The sequence below is a fragment of the Meles meles genome, chromosome 10, assembly GCF_922984935.1.
Source record: "Meles meles chromosome 10, mMelMel3.1 paternal haplotype, whole genome shotgun sequence".
Taxonomy (NCBI): domain Eukaryota; kingdom Metazoa; phylum Chordata; class Mammalia; order Carnivora; family Mustelidae; genus Meles; species Meles meles.
Window position 1 is genome coordinate 5,679,862 of NC_060075.1, and position 21,970 is coordinate 5,701,831.

The 21,970-nt window shown below is 47.5% G+C and overlaps 1 protein-coding gene across 1 annotated transcript in view; it reads left to right on the forward strand.

The window, feature by feature from the left end:
• The window catches only part of RHEB (Ras homolog, mTORC1 binding), a 42,079-nt gene that overhangs the window by 12,329 nt on the left and 7,780 nt on the right, over positions 1–21,970 (forward strand). The window contains exons 2-3 of the mRNA XM_046020403.1: positions 9,320–9,391; positions 15,135–15,202. Of these exons, the coding sequence (XP_045876359.1) occupies positions 9,320–9,391; positions 15,135–15,202 (140 nt within the window). The remainder of the gene's footprint in view (positions 1–9,319; positions 9,392–15,134; positions 15,203–21,970) is intronic.

A 21,970-nucleotide genomic window follows, 5' to 3' on the forward strand; every position in this document is an offset into this window, starting at 1 on the left:
TTTTTTAAAGTAGGCTTCACACCCATTGTGGAGCCCAAGGCAGAGCTTGAACTCAAGATCCTGAGGTCGAGACCTGAGCCTAGATCAAGAGTCAGACTCTTAACTGACTGAGCCACCCAGGTGCCTCTAGACGTTTTCATTGTACATAACTGCTACCAAAATACGTGAAGTGTGTTTTTACAGAAGAAATTGTTTTCTTAACCCAACCATGTTTCTGGATGACTGTTATCCTAAAAAACTGGACTACACACAAAACGGACGTAGCTTCCATTTCTTAAACTGTGGCAGTCTTTCTGGTAGGCGCTAAGTCTATACAAGTAGGATGCTCCCTGTACCCTTAAACCATGGCGTAGAGCGGCACTGTCCATCAGAAATACAATCAAGCCCTCTGGGGAATTTAAAATTTTCCAATAACCACATAAAGGAATAAGAAGGAATAGTTGAAATAATTTAAGTATATGTTTAATTTAGCCCAGTACGTCCAAAATATTATTTCAGTGTATATTGAATATTTTTTATGTTGTCACTTTTTTATGCAAAGCTTTGAAACCTTATATATGTTTTACGTCATGTATGATGCGTCTCAGGACCAGCCACGTTTCAAGTGTCCACTGCCCACTGGCTCCCCACCGTGGGACAGCGCGGGAATAGGGAGGAGTGAATTGGTGGTCGTAAATGGATCACTGTAGAGTCTTAAAGAACTTCTGAAGAAATAATTTTTATAAGTAACCATTTGTGTGATGGCTGTCTCATCTCATTTTCCTAATTTCTCATTACTCATTTTGATGAGTCTTTATATGCTTTTTAATATATTAAAGATTGTGTTATAATTTGAGAATTTATCTCATTTGCTTTTCCCTAGCTCTTTTCCTCCCTGGACCCCGGGCTTCTCCCCACTTTTGGCCACGTGTGTAGCAAAATTCTTTCTTCATTGTTGCCGAACACTGAATTTCCTGCAGTTTATCACGTCTGTCCCTGACTTCCAGCTCGGCTGTATCTTTGAATCATCCCAGGGAAATGGATCTCCTATTTTAAAACACTTCAGGGAGATAATTTCATAGCCTTTCTTGGCAGAATTTTGTTTTTCTTTTAGTTTAATAACCCTGACAGTTAATAAAATTCTTCCATTTATGTAACTCAAATCTTTATGTTTTATTATATTCCTGTGTTCTCCGTGGCGTACATTTGGTACATTTGGTAGCATCATGCTTGGCAGTAGTGGGCACCCAGGAAGTATTCGAATGAGGAATAACTATGAACCAGTTTTGCTCGGTCATTCTGTCTTATGCTTGTTGTAATAATAATAGCACCTTCATTTTTTTCTCACTTAACATCTATTTTTAAAAATCAGGAAGGGGGTGTGAGAAACAATGAGATGATGTCAGCCCTGGTTAACTCATAGGAACAAATGAGATAATTCATGGGAAAATGTACAAACTCTTAAAACGGTATGTGGCTTGTAGGTCCTAGTGAACAGTTGAATTTTGGATTCTCCGCATCACATGCCTTCATCTGACTCCGATGGATTGTTGTAGGGGTGGGTTCATGTGTTAGGATCATGGCCAACACAGAACACACGAGGATTTTTCATGCGCCGCCTTTTTAAATTAGAATGGTGAGGTCAGTGTGTTTTTTGCAGACGGCTTCCTTGGTGACCCTGATGTATATGCCTGTCCCCTCACCCCTCCGAAAAGCAGCAGCCTGCCATTGACAGAACCACTCCTCTTTCCCTGAAGTGGGTACGGTTCTTGAGTAAGCATCTAAGTGGCATTGCGTTTCGTGTAGAGAACACATTGGTGAACCTTCGTACAGCGCACTGTTACTCTGGCCTTTTCTATGACGACGATCTGTTCAGGTTGCCGTCCCTTTATAATCGCACCTTCTGCTGTTTGCAGACTGGGTTGCTCTGTTGATGTCCCTCCTCTTGGTGGCTCCCAGAGAAAGACCTTCCTGGAACTCACGCCGTGTCCCTGTGACACTCTTGAATCCGCAGAATGCCGCAGAGATGACGGTGGGCCGGTGCCAGGCTTTACTCCTTCAGAAATCAGCAGCTTCTGCTTTTGTGTTCCCTGGAGCTACGAGGAACATGTGGGCGTGCTAGGCGAGGAGGACGCGTGGGCGACGGAAGGCCCAGCGGAGGCTCGCCACCCCCCACTGCCACCAGGGAGTGACTGACTGCCAGGCCAGCAGAGGGCCCGCTGAGCCCAGCCTCGGTTATAGAATTCGAGAACAGAGGACGTGGCTGTCGGTATTAGCCACTGAGTTTGGGGGTGGTTTGTTACGCGGCAGTGGATGACGGAGCAGTTGGTAGTTCACTGCTGGGGAGTGGGGTATTTTTAAACTTCCGGATTTTTTTTTTTTTTTAAGTAATCTCTACACCCAGCTTGGGGTTCGAACTCACAATCCTGAGATCAAGAGTCATACGCTTCACCAACCAGCCAGCCAGGCACCCCTGTCATGTTATTTTGAGGCTTGAGCTGAAGTAGTTGTTAGTATCTCTCATTTTCTTAGATTACAGATTCATTTATTAGCTGTAATTATTGAATGCCTTTTTCTCCCAAGCTGATTATTTTAGTCTTAAGAGCAGTTAATAGTATTACTACAAATAGGGACATTTAGCAAGAACTTAGGACATACCAGCCTTGCCACGCGTATTTTTCGTTGAACGCTCACAGCGATCTGGAAGGTAGGGACTGGTATTACCTCAGTTCATACGCAAGCAAACAGACTCAGGAAAACCGCCTGCAGTGGCATAGCTAATCACCATCCTGTTCCGCTTAGTGAAAAATAGTAAATTATCTTCCTCTTTTTTATACCTTTCTTTTTTTTTTTTTTATACCTTTCTAAATCAACTTTTATTGATGTATAATCTGCATATAATAAAGTATGCGTTTCAAATGTAGAGTCACGTGAGTTTGGATAGATTTCTTCACCTGTGCAACCATTCCTCCAAAAGACAAAATATTTCTGTCAGCCCAGAACATTCCCTCATTGCCCAACCCCCACTCCCAGGCAAGCATCGGTCTGCTTCCTGCCACCATAGATTGGCTTTCCTTGTCGTACAGTTTCGTACAGATGGAATCGTACAGTGAATACTCTGGCTGCTTTCAAAAAACGTGATAGTTTTTAGGTTGATCCTGTTGTCACACGCCTAAGTGGTTTCTTTTTCATCGCTGAGCAGTGGTCCCTCGTGTGGCTCTGCCACGGTCTGTCTCCTGTCGCCTGTGGGTCGTTTCCACTATTAAACTACTAAGAGCAAAGCTGTGAGAACTCTTTTTTTAAGATTTTGTTTGTTTATTGGACAGAGAGACACAGCAAGAGAGGGAACCGAAGCAGGGACAGAGGGAGAGGGAGAAGCAGACTCCCCACTGACCAGGGAGCCCGACACGGAGCTCGATCCCAGGACCCTGGGATCATGACCTGAGCCAAAGGCAGACACTTAACGACTGAGCCACCCAGGTGCCCTGTGAGAACCGTTTCTTACATCTTTGCGGACATGCAGTCATTTGTCTTTGGTAAATACCTCGGACTGGTGTCGCACAGGCCGCGTGTATGTAAGTGTGTACTTTTGTTGGAAACTGCCAAACTGTTTCCCAAAGTATCTGTACCACTTTACAGTCCCACCGGCAACAAACGAGCGTTCCAGCCTCCCGGATGCTCCGTATCCTCGAACGCTTTAACCTCAGCCCTGCTAATGCTGTGGTGGTTTTGTTTGAATTGTCCGCTGACTCGGGAGGGGGAGCAGCTTCTCCTTTACCTGTTGGTAATTCGTGGAGCTTTGTGAGGTGTCTGTTCGAGTCTTCTTGCCTCTTATTGGGTTCCTTTTGAGTTATTTTGAGTAACAGACACAGAAAGGTGCTCAGTGGTTGCGGGGGGCTGGGGAGCGCCCAGGGGAACGGAGGTGACGGCTGACATCACTCTTTTTTGGAGTGATGAAAATGTTCTAAAATCGGTTGTGGTGAGGACGGCACAGCCCTGTCGATATACTAAAAACTTAATTGTGCTCTTTAAGTGGTTACGTTATATAGTGTCTGAATTCCGTCGCCGTAAAGTTGTTTAAAATCGAAAGGCAAAACAAGTGTCTTCGTCTCCTGGGGTGGCAGCGAAGAGCCCCACAGACGGCAGGTTGTGACCGACCTTGATCACCTCACAGCTCCGGGCTCAGAAGCATGAAGTCAAGGTGTGGGCAGGGCCCTGCCCCCCAGTGCACCCCAGTGCCTGGCTCTTCTTAAATATTCTTTAAATACTTAGGACAGGAGCTGCTGGAAGGAACTGGAGGCTGTGGGGACATCCTGGAGGCTGGAAGAGAAAAATGACCTAGCGTGATCAGTTAAATTTGAGTTTGTTTCCTGAGGACAGCGCTTCTTAAGTTTTAGGGTGCAGCGGAACAGGGCAGCGGGGGGCGGGGGGGTAGAGCTTGTTAATACTCCCCGGGGGGGGGGGGGGGTTGGTTGGGGCTGAGGATTTGCATTTGTAACAGGTCCCCTGGGATGCTGCTGGTGGAACCACATTTTCACTCCTGCAGGAGGAGAGGGGGCTCCAGAGAGGCTTCCTAAAGCCTTGGGACGGGGGAGGGTGGGGTGGGGGTTGGAAAGAGCAGAGACTGAGAATAGCTGTTAATCGACAGGAGGAAGGCAGGGTTTGTCTGCGGCAGAGCTCAGCAGGCTCACCAAAGGCAAATGATTAGATTGAGATCAGAGGGTTTTTTCAAGGAGCCCAGAGAAAGGAAATTGGAGGATAGACAAGATAGTAGTGGACAGTGTTTTTATCTTGGGGCTTAAAGTGATGGGCAAGGAAGTGAAAGGTGATGGAGATTGGAGATTCAGGATATGACCGTTGAGAGTAGTGTATTTCTCACCTTTGTGACTGCTGCCTTACAACTTGATTATTCGCAGTCTGCTCTGGTGTTCTTTCTTTAAGAACAGTGTCGATGATGGGGGCGTCTGGGCCGCTCAGTGAAGCCTCTGCCTTCGGCTCAGGTCATGATCTCTGGGCCCTGGGATCAAGCCCCACATCGGGCTCTCTGCTCGGCAGGGAGCCTGCTTCTCCCTCTGTGTGCACACTCCCCCCCCAAAATAAATAAAATCTTTATTTAAAAAGATAAAAACAGTGCTGCTCATGGCTCAGTATATTAATGTCATGACCTGGTGGGTTACAGCCCCTGGGTTGACAATGTTCCTTCCAGAGATGTCCCGGACAGGAGTCAGAAAGTAAGGGTGCTGGGAGGATGTGCCGTCCCGCTTGGGATTGGTACGAGGGAGGTTGCAAACGTGGGGGAGTCTTCTGGGAGGGGCGACCAGCCGGCGTTTCATGGTATGCATGGAGGGGATTATCGGTGGCAATTCCGGTGAAACTTTGAAGCTAAACCATCTTTTTTTTTTTTTTAATATTTTATTTATTTGACAGAGAGAAATCACAAGCAGGCCGAGAGGCAGGCAGAGAGAGAGGAGGAAACGGGCTCCCTGCGGAGCAGAGAGCCCGATGCGGGGCTCGATCCCAGGACCCTGAGATCATGACCTGAGCCGAAGGCAGAGGCTTAATCCACTGAGCCACCCAGGCGCCCCGAAGCTAAACCATCTTATATATGTGGACAGCAGGGTCCCGTAAGGTGATGTGGAGAATTTGAGGTGAAAAGGAAGGCAGTCCTCGGAATGGATTGTGTCCCAGATACATCACACTGTTCCCAGTGGACCCTGCGCCAAACGACTTGACAGACTAGTTGGTAGATTGAAACCTACTCCTCCCCATTACATCCCAGTGAACAAGGACCGTGTCAGCTGTTCCATAGAGTACTGGTTAGGGGAGGGGAGATGGAGGTAATACATGAAAATAGTGTGGGTTTTTAGGAGAATAATCATGATGGGGCGCCTGGGTGGCTCAGTGGGTTAAAGCCTCTGCCTTCTGCTCCGGTCATGATCTCAGGGTCCTGGGATCGAGCCCCGAATCAGGTTCTCTGCTCAGCAGGGAGCCTGCTTCCCCCTCTCTCTCTCTGCCTGCTGCTCTGCCTACTTGTGATCTCTGTCTGTCACACACACACACACACACACACACACACACACACACACACACACACACACACACACACACACACACACACCCCCCCCCCCCCCCCCCCCCCCCCCCCCCCCCGCCGTGATTTGGGTGGGGCCGCGCTGTCTGCTTGTGCCGGAGGGATTCTTGGTGTTTTTCAAGTCCGGTGTTAACTGAGCCTGTCAGAAAATCTCTGCCCTTCATGGTGCAAGCAAGGAACTCTTTGATATGTACCGATAATTGGATTTTTGAAATTTCCTCCACTTGTTTATCTAAAACTCCACTGTTGCACTTCATCTCATGCGATCTTCTTTCATGTAACTTTCTTCAGTTTCCTGTGACAGTGGCAGAGATTGTTGTCCCCGTCCCTCGAGTCCCGCAGCAAGGCCCGTCCTTGACAGCTGTTGTGTCCTGTCCTCCTCTTGGGCTTACCGAGTAGACCATCCTTAACCCCTCTCTTTCACTATTTTTAATCCAGTTCTGCTTTGGAAAAGGTGTAAAAATCGTTTTAATCCCTTGTAACTCTCGCCCATTTATCTTGAGAAAAAATTACCCTTCTGCTTTCTTCCTTCCCGCTGCCCATTTACAAGCCAGCAGACCCCGGTAGCCTACAGAAGGTCATTAGAGTGCCTGGAGATACTCTTCAGAAGCCCCAAAGAAGTCTCTTTTCTCTTTTGTCTAATTTCTTTTGCTTCAAGCCATAGCACTCAGCGTAAATTAAGAATTTGCTTACTCCTTTGAGTTTTTCAGTTTTGCTAACAACTTAAAAGAAGTTTTTCCCTTGCATAAAATACTTGTGCTGTATTTGAAGCAAATGCTGTTTATGAGCTAGCCTGGGTAACATGCTGTCTTTGCAACACGGTCCTTTCGCAGCGTGTGAGCCCCTGGACGGCCCCTGCCTCCTGTAGGGCACGGCCGGGACAGCGAAGGGCAACCAGACAAATAGGACAAGAACCGCTTCTTTGTTCCTGTTGGACGGTGTTTCCTGGGCACGTGTGTATACAGGATCGAGAGCTTGTGCAGTATCTGGAACGGAAGAGCATGCCCTGAGGGCACGTTAGTTTTCACCTCATTCATTTGTTCTGGAAAGAGAGCGTCGGCAGTGCCTCGGCCACCATACTGGTGTCGGCGGGCCAGTGAGTTGGAGAGACTGGGACACCGGCAGGCACTAGACGAGATCGGGCACGTCCAGGGTGGTATGGCTGTAGACTGGCAGGCACTAGAAAGAAACAAAGCAGGATGGCTGGGACAGATGCCCGGGAGGGGGCACCGCCGCACGGCCGTGGGGTGGTCTTAGCAGAGGCGTCTTTGAAGAAGGGACATCTGATCCCAGACCAGAATAATGACAGAGTGAGTCGTATGTGTGGAGCCCTGTGGAGGTGGCTGGGCCAGAGGGACAAGGGGATGTGAGTGGAGCCCGGGACGGTCTGGGCGGAGGAGTGGTGGCCACAGAGAGGTTGGGGCCATGGGCAGAGCAGGGCCCGGGCAGGGAGGGCCTGGTGTTGTGGGCCTGGTTAGGACTTGGGGATTTATTCTAATCGCACTGAGGATTTCAAGCGGGGAGATGACGAGTAATTGTCAGAAGCTCTCGGAGGCGGCTTTGTAGAGAATGAGTTCAGGCTTTAATAATTCCAGAAATACTTTGAACTGTGTGTTTAACTGCTCATGAGGAGTAAAACGGGCCTGCTAACTTAGGGGTTTTCTAGTTGTCTCCCCACAGCTCCCACTCTTAAACCGGTTCATTAATTCATTAATTTCTAAGTGTGTGGGGCCTGCCTTCGTTGTGAAAACACGCCACCTGCCAGCTACCCTCGCGCGGACCAGAGGAAGGCAGCCACAGCCTAAACCCCGGGGCAGAAAGTTCCTGGTACAAACCTAACTCCGGGAAGATCTTTTGGGGTGGTGTTGTCATTGTTGTTTTTAAAGATTTTACTTATTTGACAGAGAGACACAGCGAGAGAGGGAACACAAGCAGGAGGAGGGGGAGAAGGAGAAACAGGCTTCCCGCTGAGCAGAGAGTCCGATGCGGGGCTCAATCCCAGGACCCCAGGACCATGACCTGAGCCAAAGGCAGAGGCTTAATGACTGAGCCCCCCCGGCGCCCCTGTCCGGAAGCTCTTGGGAGGCGGAAGTTCAGTGAGACGCAGCAAGCCTGTGGAGCTTGTGTTTAAAATTCACTGTGCTCTGGGGGGCCGCCCGGCCGGCTCAGTCAGAAGAGTGAGCGACTCTTGATCTCGGGGAGTGGATTCAAGCCCCACTCTGGTGTAGAAATTACTTACAGATAAAATGTTGAGGCACCTGAGGTGCAGTTAAGCATCAGCTCAAGTCATGATCTCAAAGCCATGAGATCGAGCCCCGAGTCGGGGTCCACGCTCAGCTGGGAGTCTGCTGGACATTCCCTCTCTGCCCTTCCCCTCCCCCGCCCCTCCCCGTGCTCGCTCACGCATGCGCGCGCACTCGCTCGCTCTCTCAGATAAATAAATCTTTTAAAAACATAAAACCTTTGAAAACTGTGCTCTGAGAATGCATAAGAAGACAGAGGGACGGGGGTGAGATCTGGGAGGGACCACTTCCGTCACTTCTCCAACTGTTCCTGCGCTGTCTGTATTGAGTGCCCTAGTCCCTACCGTCCTCGAGTAGAAAGTTCAGGTAACAGAGAGGTGAGAACTTAGGGCTCCAGCTCTTGGTTTCTTAGCACACGGGCTCAATGATGAGCAGTGATTTTGTGAAGTCCAGAACATTTCTTAATTGTCTTCTCTGTGCCAGACATCACGAGGCCTTTGATACTGCATTTTGAGGCAGGATCTCTGCCTTCAAGGAGCGTTTTAAATGAAGACTTCTGTTCCATATTCTCAGGTTCCCCCCTTTGAGAGCTGTACCTGGTTACATTTCTAACAGCCATATATGGAAACCCAAAGAAATCCCGTTTGACTATTTTCTCTATTAGAATTGATACCCACATTCCAGGGACGCCAGAGCAAATTAGCTTCACTTAGCCCTTATTTCGCAGTGTTTCACAATGTGCTTGTTGGTCAGTAATATTTCTCAGTGGGACAAGAGCGTTTAATTCATAGTAGCTTAATTTCTTAAATTCCTCTGGTATAAAGCAAATTCATGAAATTTATTTCCTTTTTGAAATTGCCCAGAAGTTAATTAAAGGAGTGTGTTCCGATCCCAGTACTCTCCATCTCCTCATCTTGTTAGAGGGGAGTTTTTTGGTAAAATAGTAGCAAAATTTTTTGTTCCGCTTTTATGCCGGTACATACTGAGCTTTTGCTCTCTCTTACAGGGAAATCCTCATTGACGATTCAGTTTGTTGAAGGCCAATTTGTTGACTCCTACGACCCAACCATAGAAAACAGTAAGTATTGTTTTGAAGGGTTTATAAACTGAGAAGCCCGCATTCTTCACACAAACAGCCATTGTGTGTTCCTGGAGGCTTCGATGGCAGGGCTTACTGGGGTAAACCTTACAGATCTCTAACTGGGGTCCAAAAATGCTTCCAAAAGTTTGATCCACTCCACACTAAATGGGTTTTTATTCACTGTCCGGATCCCGCCATCTAGAAATTGTTATTCAGCTCCATAGGAATCCAGTCCTGTAGTGAACCTCGTATCCCAGACTCCTGCTTCAGGAAAACAAGAATAGAGAGCACAATCTTTTTGTTCCCCTCCTTCTCAACAGTAGCTCTTTTTAAGGATTTCAAGCTTGAAAAAAAAGGATGAAAACACTCCAGATCCTTTGTACCTTACTCTTATGGAATCGTGAGCCCTTCCCCCCGCACCCCTAACCCTTTCTAGTCCTGACGACTTGAAAAAAGGCTGTGGAGAAGTGAGCTCTTCTGGGATGGAGAGAGCAGTTGATGGCTCTGAAGTCTGTTGGCATTTCAGACCCTGTGCAGAAGGAAAGCTCCAGAGAACAGGACCAGCCACAGCCTTTACCTTGTTCACTTCCAATCCACGGTTCCAGAATCTTGCCAAAGGATCCTAGGACCGTGAGAGTCTTGATTCTAGGATCATTAAGCATTTCATCCAAGGACCTGGTTTGTTGGAAGCTGGTCTTATTTCAGGTGATCATAAAACCCTAAGTAGACCCAAGAACCAGTCGTCTCAGATTCTTGACACCTGGACTTAACCCAGGATTTATCACCAGGAACACGACACATTTGAACATGGGATTCTTCAAAACCTGATGCGCGTATTAGACACGAAGCCAGCTTAACAGTCAGTTTCGTAAACTTCAACAACTAGATTTGTGGACCTCACCTGCCCAGAGCTTGCTAGAGAGACTTCAAAAGAGGCTCACAACAGGGGGTTGACCAGTATGACCTATAGGCCAGAAAAACACACTGCCTTTCTGCGCAGCGCACGCGCAAAGAATGGTTCTTATATTTTTTTTTAATAATTAAAAAAGTCAAAAAAGAAGAGTATCTGTGACCTGTGAAAGTTACATGAAGTTCACATTTCTGCGCCCGTAAGAAAGCCTTATTGGAACATAGCCGGGAGTTCATTCACCGTGTCTGTGGCTGCTTTCGCTCTGCAACAGCAGAGTTGTTGAATACTTGCGGCACAGGCTTTTTGGCCCTTTACGGGAAGCGTTTGTCCTCCTCTGACTTGAGACTGCAGCTCTCCTCCTGTGTCCCCGTATGCTGGTGGCAAGGAAGGAAGCGCGTCGGTTGCTGACCCGACTCTGGGGAGACCGGGGTTTGAAAGTGAGCTCTGGGGGTATCTGGAAAGGAGGGGTCCCGGCGCCATACAGTCCTGTGTTGATTCGCTGGGGACCGTCACCCGTGTGCCTGCGGGAGGAGCGGGCCGATTTGAGCACCACGTGAACCAGTTTGGTTACCTCCGTTGCAATAGAACACAAGAAAATTGCAGTCTTGGCTTTAAGCTTTGCTGTATGTAACTATTTGGAATTGCGTCCCCTAAAAGGGGTAAGGCTCGTTTGGTCCTTGATTCATACAATAATAGAATATAGCTTTCTTGGTAAGCCCTGCTCACACACGTGGTAGTTGTAATTGTGTGTCCTTGTGCTCCTTCGGGTTGAGGTGGAGGGAGAGTCATGGTGTTGTGTAGCGATTTCCTCTGTATGTAACTCATCGGTCCAGTGAGCATCCGGCTTTCTTAACCTTGATACTCTCTTAGAAATTGAATGAGGTGACCCTACTTGGAAGGCTGTCGACATCATTTTTTTTTTTTTTTAAATTTTATTTATTGAACAGACATCACAAGTAGGCAGAGAGGCAGGCAGAGAGAGGAGGACGCAGGCTCCCTGCTGAGCAGAGAGCCCAATGCAGGGCTCGATCCCAGGACCCTGAGATCATGACCTGAGCCGAAGGCAGAAGCTTAACCCACGGAGCCACCCAGGCGCCCCTGTCAGCATCATCTTTAATTGTGTTTTTAACTAATGTTTTCTACGCAATACTTGGTGCTCAGTAATAAAGACTTTTTCATCTCAAAAATGGGTTAAAAATATTTCTTCTTTAGGCAGGAGCAAAAATGAATATCAGAGTGTATGAATCGCTTAAAAGTTCATGAGGCGTATGCAGGCCTGTTTCCATTTACTGTGCTTCTGACCATTTAACCCAGGCAGAAACCCTTCCTCCGCCCTCTCCTCCGCTGTTGGGTCAAAAACACTGTCCAGCGATTACAGGGATTGAGAAATGGAACGGTTCTCGTAAGCCTGTTGCTAACAAATGACTGGATGGTTTTAAGGTTTTAAAAAGCTCCACGGACTGTAAATCTGGAAATAATCCGGTCATTATTTTACACTTAACTTTATAACCTAGAATAAGTGGTCTGAGCGGACGTGGCGTGGCGACACAGCTCTGAACGCGTCACCATGAAAGCAGAACTTCTGGGACTGTGTTATCTTTGAGAATGGGATACGGGAGAATAACATCCGGAAAACCACGAGTCTTCTAGTTGGGGGAAATTTTTATACCAAAAATACAGCGTACGCCAGTGCGATATTATGTGTCATTAATCTGACAACTCAGTACAAACCAAATTGCTCTGGTGAAATTTAGTAGCAGCAGTTTATAAATTAAGGACAAATAGCAATTTACAGCTGCCATCTCAAAGGTGGTACTGTCGATGCACTAATAAGGCTTCTCGGAAAATTGGAAAATTCTAATTAGGAGCTTTGCAGCATTATCAAGCATTGCATGGTGGGTGGGCCTCTCGGTAGGATATGAATTAGGAGTCCTCGATACACTTTAGTGACACAAATCTCACTTTATGAATTCCAGATTTTAGAAATCTATTACCTTGCTTATTTTTAGCAGGCTTTACCAGTAAGTAGCTATTAGGCTGCTTAGGGCAATTTCAGGATTTTCGGTTGGAAATTGGATTAATTTCTCTAGTGATTGAAAAAGGGAGGAGGAGGGTGAGAGGGTTCGAGGAAAATGAGGCGAGGAGAAAGCCGGCTTTCCGCTGCTGCGAGAGGCTGGACTTGGAGCGCACAGAAGAATTGGTTCCTGGTTTATGGGACTGACAGATCTCTTATTACACGTCCCTTTTTTCTGTAGTAATAAGAAGAGGCAGTTTTCCGTGACAGGTGGAAGGACCTCGATTTCATTTTACTGCTGTGCGTTGGAGGATTTACATCCTTTTTATGGGCAAGAATATACTAAAACATTGATTAACAATTTTATTTCTTGTGTCTTATGTACAATTACATGTCCTCCGTGTTTTACGCTGCGCTCGTGGCCAGTATTTCTCACATCTCCTTGGCTGAATCTTCATCTTCCGGACCTGGCAGCGCAGGGCGCCTGTGGGCTCTGACGTCAGGCTCGGGCTTTCTCTGTGCTTGGCCATCAGTGATCTGCCCAGCTCTCCCCGCCTCCCCCCTGCCCCGAACTCTGGGCTTCTTTATTTAGCTGCCCTTGCTTCCTCTTCGGTTCAGGCGTCTTCGTTCCCGTCCTCCCTCATCCCCAGTGCTCCTCCCACAGGCTCTCCTGACTTGGTAAATGCCAATTCAGGCATCTCCTTGCTCAGGCCAAAAACCTCGGAGTCATCCCGCCTCTCCCATTTTCACACCCTCCTTCCGGCCGGTCTCAGATCCTTCTGGGCTCTACCTTTGAACCACACCCAGAATTCCACCCTGGCTCTCCTCTCCTCTCTGTCCCACCGATCCAGACCACCAGATCGTCTCCAGATCCCGAGTCTATACGGGCACTGTATTACCGGCTCCCGCCAGTGGCCTCTGTGCACTCTTGCCCATTTCTGTCATCCACAGCAGGGCTAGAGCGATCGCTTTAAAATAGAAATCAGACCGGCTTACTCCCCTCCTCAAAACCCTCGCTTTCCCATACAGTGCGAATAAAACTCTTGAGGTCCTTACCGTCTGCTGTAAGGCCTTCTGCCTCCTCCCCAACCCGGTTACCTGCCCACCACTGTCAGCCTCTGCTGCGCCGACCTCCCTGCTCTTCCTCGCTGCACGGGTCACTCGCTGGTCGACCTCCCCGGGTGCTCCTCTCCCAGAGAGGATGCCTGAGAGCGTCTGGGTCCGCCGTCTGTCCCCAGGGCTGGAAACTCACTGAGGTCAGTCGCGGCATTTCAAGAACACCCAGAACCGTGCTCCCGGGGGTGATAGGTCCTCAAGAAATAGCTCTTGCGCGAATGAATGATGTTTTCATAGCAGTTACATCCTATTTCGTGACCACAGGTACTTAGATCTAATGCTCACTGCGGTTGCTTCCCTAATTTTCGCCGGGACAGAAACGCACATTTTGGGCTTACCTGACTGAGGTGCCAGTGGCAGGTTTTCGCACGGGAGTATCGTGACTGCCCCCTGGCGGACAGTGATGGAAAGCGTGGCCGAGCCATCTCAAGTTCAGGGAGGCTGCAGTGTGGGGGGTGGGGGGGAAGTACAACAGAATTTTTTCTGAGAATTGACGAAAACAGAGTATATTGGGTACTCCCTGTCTTGAAACACTTGGATTCGGTTTTCATCTGATTTAATTATTCCTAAAGTCGTCATCCCCATCAAGGCCACAAGAATGAGAAAAAGTGGGGCAACCCGCTTGGGTGGCCTGGTCGGTGGTTTTTGCTCACCTGCTTCCCGCACCCCTGCTTGCAGTGGGAGGTGACGACGCCAGCATGAGCTTCCCGTTCTCTCCCTGTGCAACTCAGCGTTCAGATGAGATCTCCGCTCCACCCCCCTCGTCACTTCAAGTTTTCTCTCATAATATTTCTGTCTGTTTCGGCTTTCCCTTTTGGCTGTGGGAGACCGTGGGCAGCAGTGGGGCCGCTCCCAGCTGTGCAAGGAGTAGATTCTGCTGCCCAGTTCTGGTCGAGTCGAGTGGGCAGCCAGAGATTGGAGGACTCACGTGTCTGAGACAAGTGGCTGGGACCGGCGATGCAGAAGACATCCGTTCCCGTTCGTTGTCAGGGTTCCAGATGGTGACGCTTTATAATACTCTGTTACTATTAATAGTTCTTTCCTCTTTTGTCTCCATTTGTTTGAAGTCTGTCTCCTCAGAATTCGGAATTGACTTTTCCGGAAGTTATTTAAGTCTGGTTTTTTCCCCCCCTTGGTAAGGAAAAGCCGTCACAAAATTGCTTCGTCCTTAAGCTCGGTGGGAATGATGGCCTCACACAGAACTGTTCCGTTGCTGTTTTATCTGTCAATAGAATCGTTAATTATTTTAATGTGCTGAAAGTTCTTGACTCTGCAGTTAATATGAGCTCATTGTGCTCTGACACCAGACTTCCTGTAAATTAATGAAAAGTTTTGTGCTTGGGGTTCATTCTGGACCTCAGACTTGATGTTCTGTGTTTGGCTTTTTCACACGAGGAAGGCATCGCCACAGATGAGCACTCAGATGACTTCTATAGGAGACGAGTCGTCGCCTACTGGCAGTTCCTTCGAAAAAGTGGAAAGCGTACTGAACCTTGATTTTCATCAGTCAGCCAGTATTCTTAGTTAAATAACGGAAGTGGGGAGGAGTCTGTAAACTCAGGCTGATCTGTTCTGTTTTGTTTTACGGGATCTCTTCATGAACTTATTAGGGACTCTGCATAGTGGGTCGTCAGTGTTCAAGCTTTAGGCGATCTAAAGTCAACTTAAACTAATATTTCATTCCTTTTTTCCCCCTGTAGCTTTCACAAAATTGATCACAGTCAATGGACAAGAATATCATCTTCAACTTGTTGACACAGCTGGGCAGGTAAGTCTCTCCAGGGTCTCAGAATCTCCTTGCCACCCTTCTGTCTGGGAGTCCTTGCCCTGCCGTCGACGCTTCAACACAGCAGCAATGTCAAGAAAACCCCACGTGGCGCATGTGCGACTGAACCTTTACAGGCTCTCCTAAGACGCTTATGGTGGTTTTTCCAAATTACTCACTTGCTCTTCTGCTTTAGAATTGTGTGAAATACACTCATAGCATTGGGAAGGTCTGCATTTACCGTAGGACAGTGTACTTCCATTTTCTAGACTTGCATTCTGTATCAGAATCCTATTAGTGCTTTTTCTTCCTTTCTAATACGTATTCTACATCAAGACAAAAATTAAGTTTAGGGGCGCCTGGGTGGCTCATGGGTTAGCCATCTGCCTTTGGCTCAGGTCATGATCCCAGTGGGATCGAGCCCGCATCGGGCTCCCTGCTCAGCGGGGAGCCTGCTTCTTCCTCTCCCTCTGCTGCTCCCTCTGCTTGGGCTCCCATACTTGCGTGCTCGTTTTCTCTCTCTCACTATCTCACTCTGTCAAATAAATAAAAAGACAAAAGTACGTCTTTTCCAGGGGAAAGACGAGAAAAGTATAAGGCAGAAAGGAGCCGGTTGGTAGATGGGTCACGTGATTACTAGATTAGGGAGTGTTGATTTGATTTGTAGACCGTAGGTGATTGCCAAAGATTAAACCCCCCCCCCCCCCCAAAAAAACCCAACACCGTATTCACAGGTTAACATAGTAGGGATTTGAAGAATGGAAGACTCGGGGAATTGACTAGAAGCAGCAGGTGAAAGTTCAGAGAACTTGAAGAGTACAGAGAAACCCCTTAATCCTGATGGCTGAACCCCCCCCCCCCCCAGTCCAGCCTTTACTAGAAACTTCTGTTGGACTGAACATGTTACACAGTTGCTAGAGTGTGGGGATGTTGGTCTCTGGGTCCTTCCTCGCATCTTAAAGTCGACAAAGGACCAGGCTAGCAGGGGGGGCTGTGTAGTGTGACCTGGTCTGCCGTGTCAAATGGAGGCTTTTCTTCCGGAGCCTGGGGAGATTGAGGTAGACATGGAGTGGTGTGGCCTGTCTTGGTTCGGAATGGACGCCCTCTGCTTGATGTTTCCAAGTGAACATAGAAGCCAAGTGTAGCCCCCTAGTGAAGCAGGAACATAGCCATATGGGGTGGTTTGAGCACAGAAGAAACCCTGGAGTTTCCATTCTGGAGGCTTCAAAGAAAATAAATGGGATGTGGGTATCACAGAGATCTACCACGGATCCCCTTCGTTCCCCGTACAAAGGCCCCCTGGTGGTGGGTGTGATGGGCCTTCGTGGTCAGGCCTCATGATGGCTGTCTTAGAGCTGAGCCGTCCCAGGCTGTTACTCTGCAGGGTAGCTGTCCAGTGACAGAAAGGGGGTCTGGAGCTGAAAGGAACAAGGGGAGCAGTAGAAGTCTCCATCGGGGAGTGAGGATGTGGAGGACACAGCTTATTTTAGAAGTTACTGTAGAAAACTTTCCGGGATAAGACATTGTATTGGATTCTCAGAATTTGTATCTTTTATGGTTAAGATGACTGTGTAATTGATTGCCTAAAACAAGACACTTCTAAGAGTGAAGGGAGCCCGGTAATAACCGTGCTGGGACAGTGGGTGTTAACTGATGGTGTCCTGGGTGAAGAAACACGGCCACGTCGTTCCTAGTGGGCCTCTGACATTATCAAGATTTGGGTTTGCTTTTTATATCTTCGTTTTGAATTTTCATTAAGCTTCTGGAAAGTGGGGATGAGGATATAAATTGGCAAATCACTGTAGAAATACATTTTGTTGGAGGCCAGAAGCAGGACTGGTATTTCAGAGTTGTGGGAACATGGGCTCTGCAGTCACTCTGCTGGGGCTTGAATCCTGGCTTTTTTTACTAACCAGGTGATCTTCAGAAAGTTACGAAGCTCTCTGTGCCTTAGATTCATCTGTAAACCAGTGACGTAGTGCCTGCCTTCATAGGACTGGCGCTCGGTTTAGAGTGGATACGTGAGCTTCACGGGGTTTGGTCCTTACCTATAAATCTTTTTTTTTTTCCTTTAAATATTTTTTTTTAAAGATTTATCTATTCATTTGACAGGCAGAGAGAAAGAGGAAGAAGCAGGCTCCCCGCCGAGCAGAGAGCCCGATGCGGGGCCCGATCCCAGAACCCTGGGATCATGACCTGAGCCAAAGGCAGAGGCCCCAACCCACTGAGCCACCCAGGCGCCCCTTATCTGTAGATCTTCGATGCTCTTAAGACCAGAGCAGGGCCTAGCATGGCAAGTTGATGCTGATGTTGACAAGACACTGACTGGAACAGCGCAGGTGTTGCTTATACTTGCAGTAGCGCCATCCTTGAAAACGTTTTTCCAGGGACACCTGGGGGCTCAATCAGTTAAGCGTCTGTTTCAACTCGGGTCATGATCCCAGGGTCCTGGGATCGAGTCCCGCATCAGGTTCCCTGCTCAGTGGGGAATCTGCCTCTCGCTCTGCCCTCTGCCTGCTACTCTCTCTACTTAAACGCTTGCTCTCTCTCTCTGTCAAATAAATAAATGAAAATCTTTAAAAAAACAAAAAAAAACACATTTTTCCGGAGAGAAAATTCCTTTATGTTGCCTCCTTATCAAAACAGATGTGTTCTTCTAGGGCTCTGTTTTGCTCTAAAGCCTAAATGTACACTGGAGCATCACGTGCCTTTAACTGCTTTAATGATAGAGTCATAAAGGACGCCCCCCCACACACACACAAAGAAGCAGGGATCTCAGAGTGTGTAGTGTGAGGGACGGCAAGGTCAGTGACTGGCTCTGCCTGTCTTGCTCCTGTGGGTTCTCTTACTGCCAGACGGGAATAGTTAGGTAATTTTTGCACAGAATATTTCCAGATTTAGCCGCCTTGAATAATTTGTTCTCATTGCAGCTCGTAGTTTTCTTCAAGGCTGCATCCATTTGGGAGACTGTGGAATGGAACGTTATGTTCGTGTTTGTGATCTGTCATTATGCGACATGCGCGTCGCCTTGTGCCGTGTGGTTCTGTAGAACCACGTAGAAGGAGCAACTGGATGAGATGTCACATTTCCAGCTGCTCCGAGAGCCGTTTTTACAATTGGATTCCTCTGGGCTGGGGCTGAGGCCACCAGTGGCAAGGGGAGATGATGAAGAAAGGACAGATCTTGTCACCGCCATCTAGAGCGCATTCGGTCATGGTGTGTACGTTTTAGGGGTAAAACTGTAGCAGCACATAACGGGCAAGTCCTGTTTACTTAGTAGTTTATATCGTAGCTGGTTTCATTGCCCGGCAAGGGATGGTGATGAACATGGTTAACTACAAGTCGATTATTTTTAGTTTGCATGAGAGATTTTGTTTGGACCTAATTTAAGTAGACTCAGTGACAAGTGACTCAGTGGGAGTCGTGTTTATAATGTCAAATCCCCCTTTTTAAAAAAAAAAAAAAGGGTATTAAGTACAGTCTTTTAAAAATAGTACTGAATGCACATGCTACAGAAATAAAACAGCACAAAACGGTAAATAGTAAAGCTTCGGTCTTTCCCACTCTGGGGGCATTAGCTCCACCCCGCTAAGAGCAGCCCCGGGACCGTTTCTAGGATGTGCTTCCCAGACGTTCTCTACGTGAACATACAAATAGAATTGGTGGTTTTTTTTTTTTCTTTTTCACCTGAGAAGTAATGGATCACCGTGTCTCCCCCCCAGAGGTGGTTCCGCAGCCGTCCGTGCACCCCCGGTTTGCCTCCCCATGGCTACGTAATATGCTGTTGTTCGGCTACTTTGACGTACTTTGACGTATTTTGAGCGTACTTTGACGATGGGTCGACACGCAGGTGGTTTCCAGTCCTGCTGCCACCAGTGACAGCAGCGATCAGTGTCTCATGTCGATTTCGACAGTGCGCGCATGCGCGGAGGAGCACGTTCTGGTGGCGGGTGGGCTGCGTCCTCCGCCGGCGGTTCGGTTCTCGCTCGCTCATCTGCACGCCGGTGGGCACAGTGTTTTAGCAGATCTCTTGTTACGTGCCAGTCCACTAGGTGAAAGAGAGTATCCTGGTTACTCAGTGTCTTTCTTCTGATGAAGGCATTTGAGCACATGTTCCTGTTTGAGGGCATTTGTATTTCCTTCTCTGGGAGTTATCCCGTCCGTGTGCTGTGCCCTTTTCCCCTGGGGCGGACCGTCTTTGCTTCCTGGTTTGAGAGACCCCTTGATACTGTGCAGAAAATCAGCATTTTATGTGATGTGAGCTGCTAGGTTTTTGGTTTGTTTTCAGTCTATGGTTTTGTCTGAAAGGTTTTTAGTCATAAAGAACTTTCTCGTTTTCATATAGTCGAATTTATTAATCTCTTTTCAGCTGATGCTATTTATTCTTTTCTGAGAGAGAGAAAGAGAACTCATGAGTGGGGAGAGGAAGAGAGAGAGGCAGACTCCCTGCTGAGCAGGGAGCCCGCTGTGGGGCTCGATCCCAGGACCCCGGGATCCTGACCTGAGCCGGCAGACGCTTAACGAACTGAGCTACCCGGGTCCCCCATCAACTGATATTGTCCTTAAAAATTCTCCCATTGGGACGCCTGAGTGGCTCAGTAGGTTAAGCGGCTGCCTTCGGCTCAGGTCATGATCCCAGCGTCCTGGGATCGAGTCCCACATCGGGCTCTTGCTCGGCAGGGAGCCTGCTTCTCCCTCTGCCTCTGCCTGCCACTCTGTCTGCCTGTGCTCCCTCGCTCTCTCTCCCCACCTCTCTCTGGCAAATAAATAAATAATATCTTTTAAAAAAAAAATTCTCCCATTGACTACGCATATGGTTTCCCTTTTAATCTTTAAATCCTCTAGAATATACTTTTGCTCAAGTGTGAGTTAGAGATCAGCTTAGCTGTTCTTTTACCCCCCAGATGCTTCTGCTTTTGCTTCCGCACAGTTTCGGTGAGCGTCACTTCTTACCCTCACTCCCTCACTGAGCTGAACGGCCAGTACTAGCATTTACCGAATTCCCGTCTGTCTAGGTGTTCATAGGTTACTCAGTCTGCTTTACTTACCAAGTAGTAAGTGCTCATTTTAATTAAATAAGTAGCTTTGTGGTTTCACCCAGCTCCTTCTACAATTGCTGTTTCTCCGAAAAATACACTTTTTATCAGGGTTCAGTTACACTCACATGTCAATTTAGGGTCGAGCAATGGACACCTCGATGACCTACGCATTCTTGCCGAGGACCATGGCACGCTCTTCCATTTACGCACATTTTTTCTGTGTTGGGGCATTTTATGATTTTCTCCAGATGGATTGTACGCTTTTCTGAAGTTTATGCCTAGGAATTTTGTCCTTTTTGGTTGCTGTCACAGCTGGAGGTGCTTTCCCCCGAGATACTTTCTGACGGCTGTTTGCACCACGCTTCTGAAGTATGACTCATTTCTTTATTTCCACATCTTCTCTTCAGGGAAAAGGTGACTTGAACTCTGGGCGTACTACCGTAGCTCAGCTGGTGACTACAATGATTCGGAATTTTGTTTTAGTCTGGGTGGAAAGACGTGTTATTCCATTAACAAAAATGCATTCTCAAACTTTAACACTAAAATGAACTCCATGTAATGGAACTAATACGAAACTGACAGTGAAAACAAAGGTTTTGCGGATGTGGTGAGCCCTGAGGAAGTGCTGTGTTCTGACGAAAGACTGATGATGTTATTGATGATATCAAAGAACTAGAATAAAACTCAATTTTCCTTTGGTTTTTATTTTTTAAAGATACTTTATTACAATGGTAAATAGTAAGGATTTGGGGCAGTAATTCAGAGCCATCGTGAACATTCGTTGTAACCGTACTGTAGAATTGCAAAGTTAACAGAGACAGGTACTTGATATGATGGTTTGACCTGATTTTCTGTAATAGTCCTTGGGGGATACGCGGCATGTTGATAACTATATTTTGACAGAGAATAAAATGTTTTATACCAGCCAGTGGCGTGTACTAAGGCAAACTGCAATGTCGTTACTGGACTCTCAGGATGCTTTAATGTTCTAGAGCTGAGTTTTAAGTTTCCTAAACTGCTTTATGGAAACTGGGTACTGATACATGGTTACATAATGTGTACCTTTGTTTTTAATTCCTAAACTTGGTCACTAAATAGCTCATTTGATCCTCAAAAGTCTGGGTACAGTGGGTCTAGCGTTTTGATTTTCTCCTCTCTCCTTTCCCTCTCAGGTGTTGGGGACAGCCCACTAATGACCAACAGACTGGCACTCAGGCCGTTGTGACTCACACGCAGAGAATAGGTTTCGTGAGGACATAACAGTTTTAGATAGGAAAGTACAGATTGATGGAATAAACCAGAAGCACTCATGAATTTCCCATGAGATCTAAGGTTCTGGCCTTTTTCTCCATAAAAGAACTGTTAGTACTTTCGCCTCCTGTAAGATCACAGGACCTGTTGTCTTGTCATTCCTTCCATCCTCTTTCCCCGGGAGTTGCAAAAGTTATTAGCCTTCTCCCCAAAAGTCCTAGAATAGCCAGAGTCGCTTTTCAGATGTTGGCATAAAGCAGTTATCAGCCTCAAACTGGTTTGGTCTTAAATAAGTCCTGAGTGCGTAGGCTGTTTTTCCAGAAGAATATTTTATTTTTTTATTTTTATTTTTTTTAAGATTTTATTTATTTATTCGACAGAGAGAGAGAGATCACAGTAGTAGGCAGAGAAGCAGGTAGAGAGAGAAGGGGAAGCAGGCTCCCTGCTGAACAGAGAGGCCAATGTGGGGCCTCATCCCAGG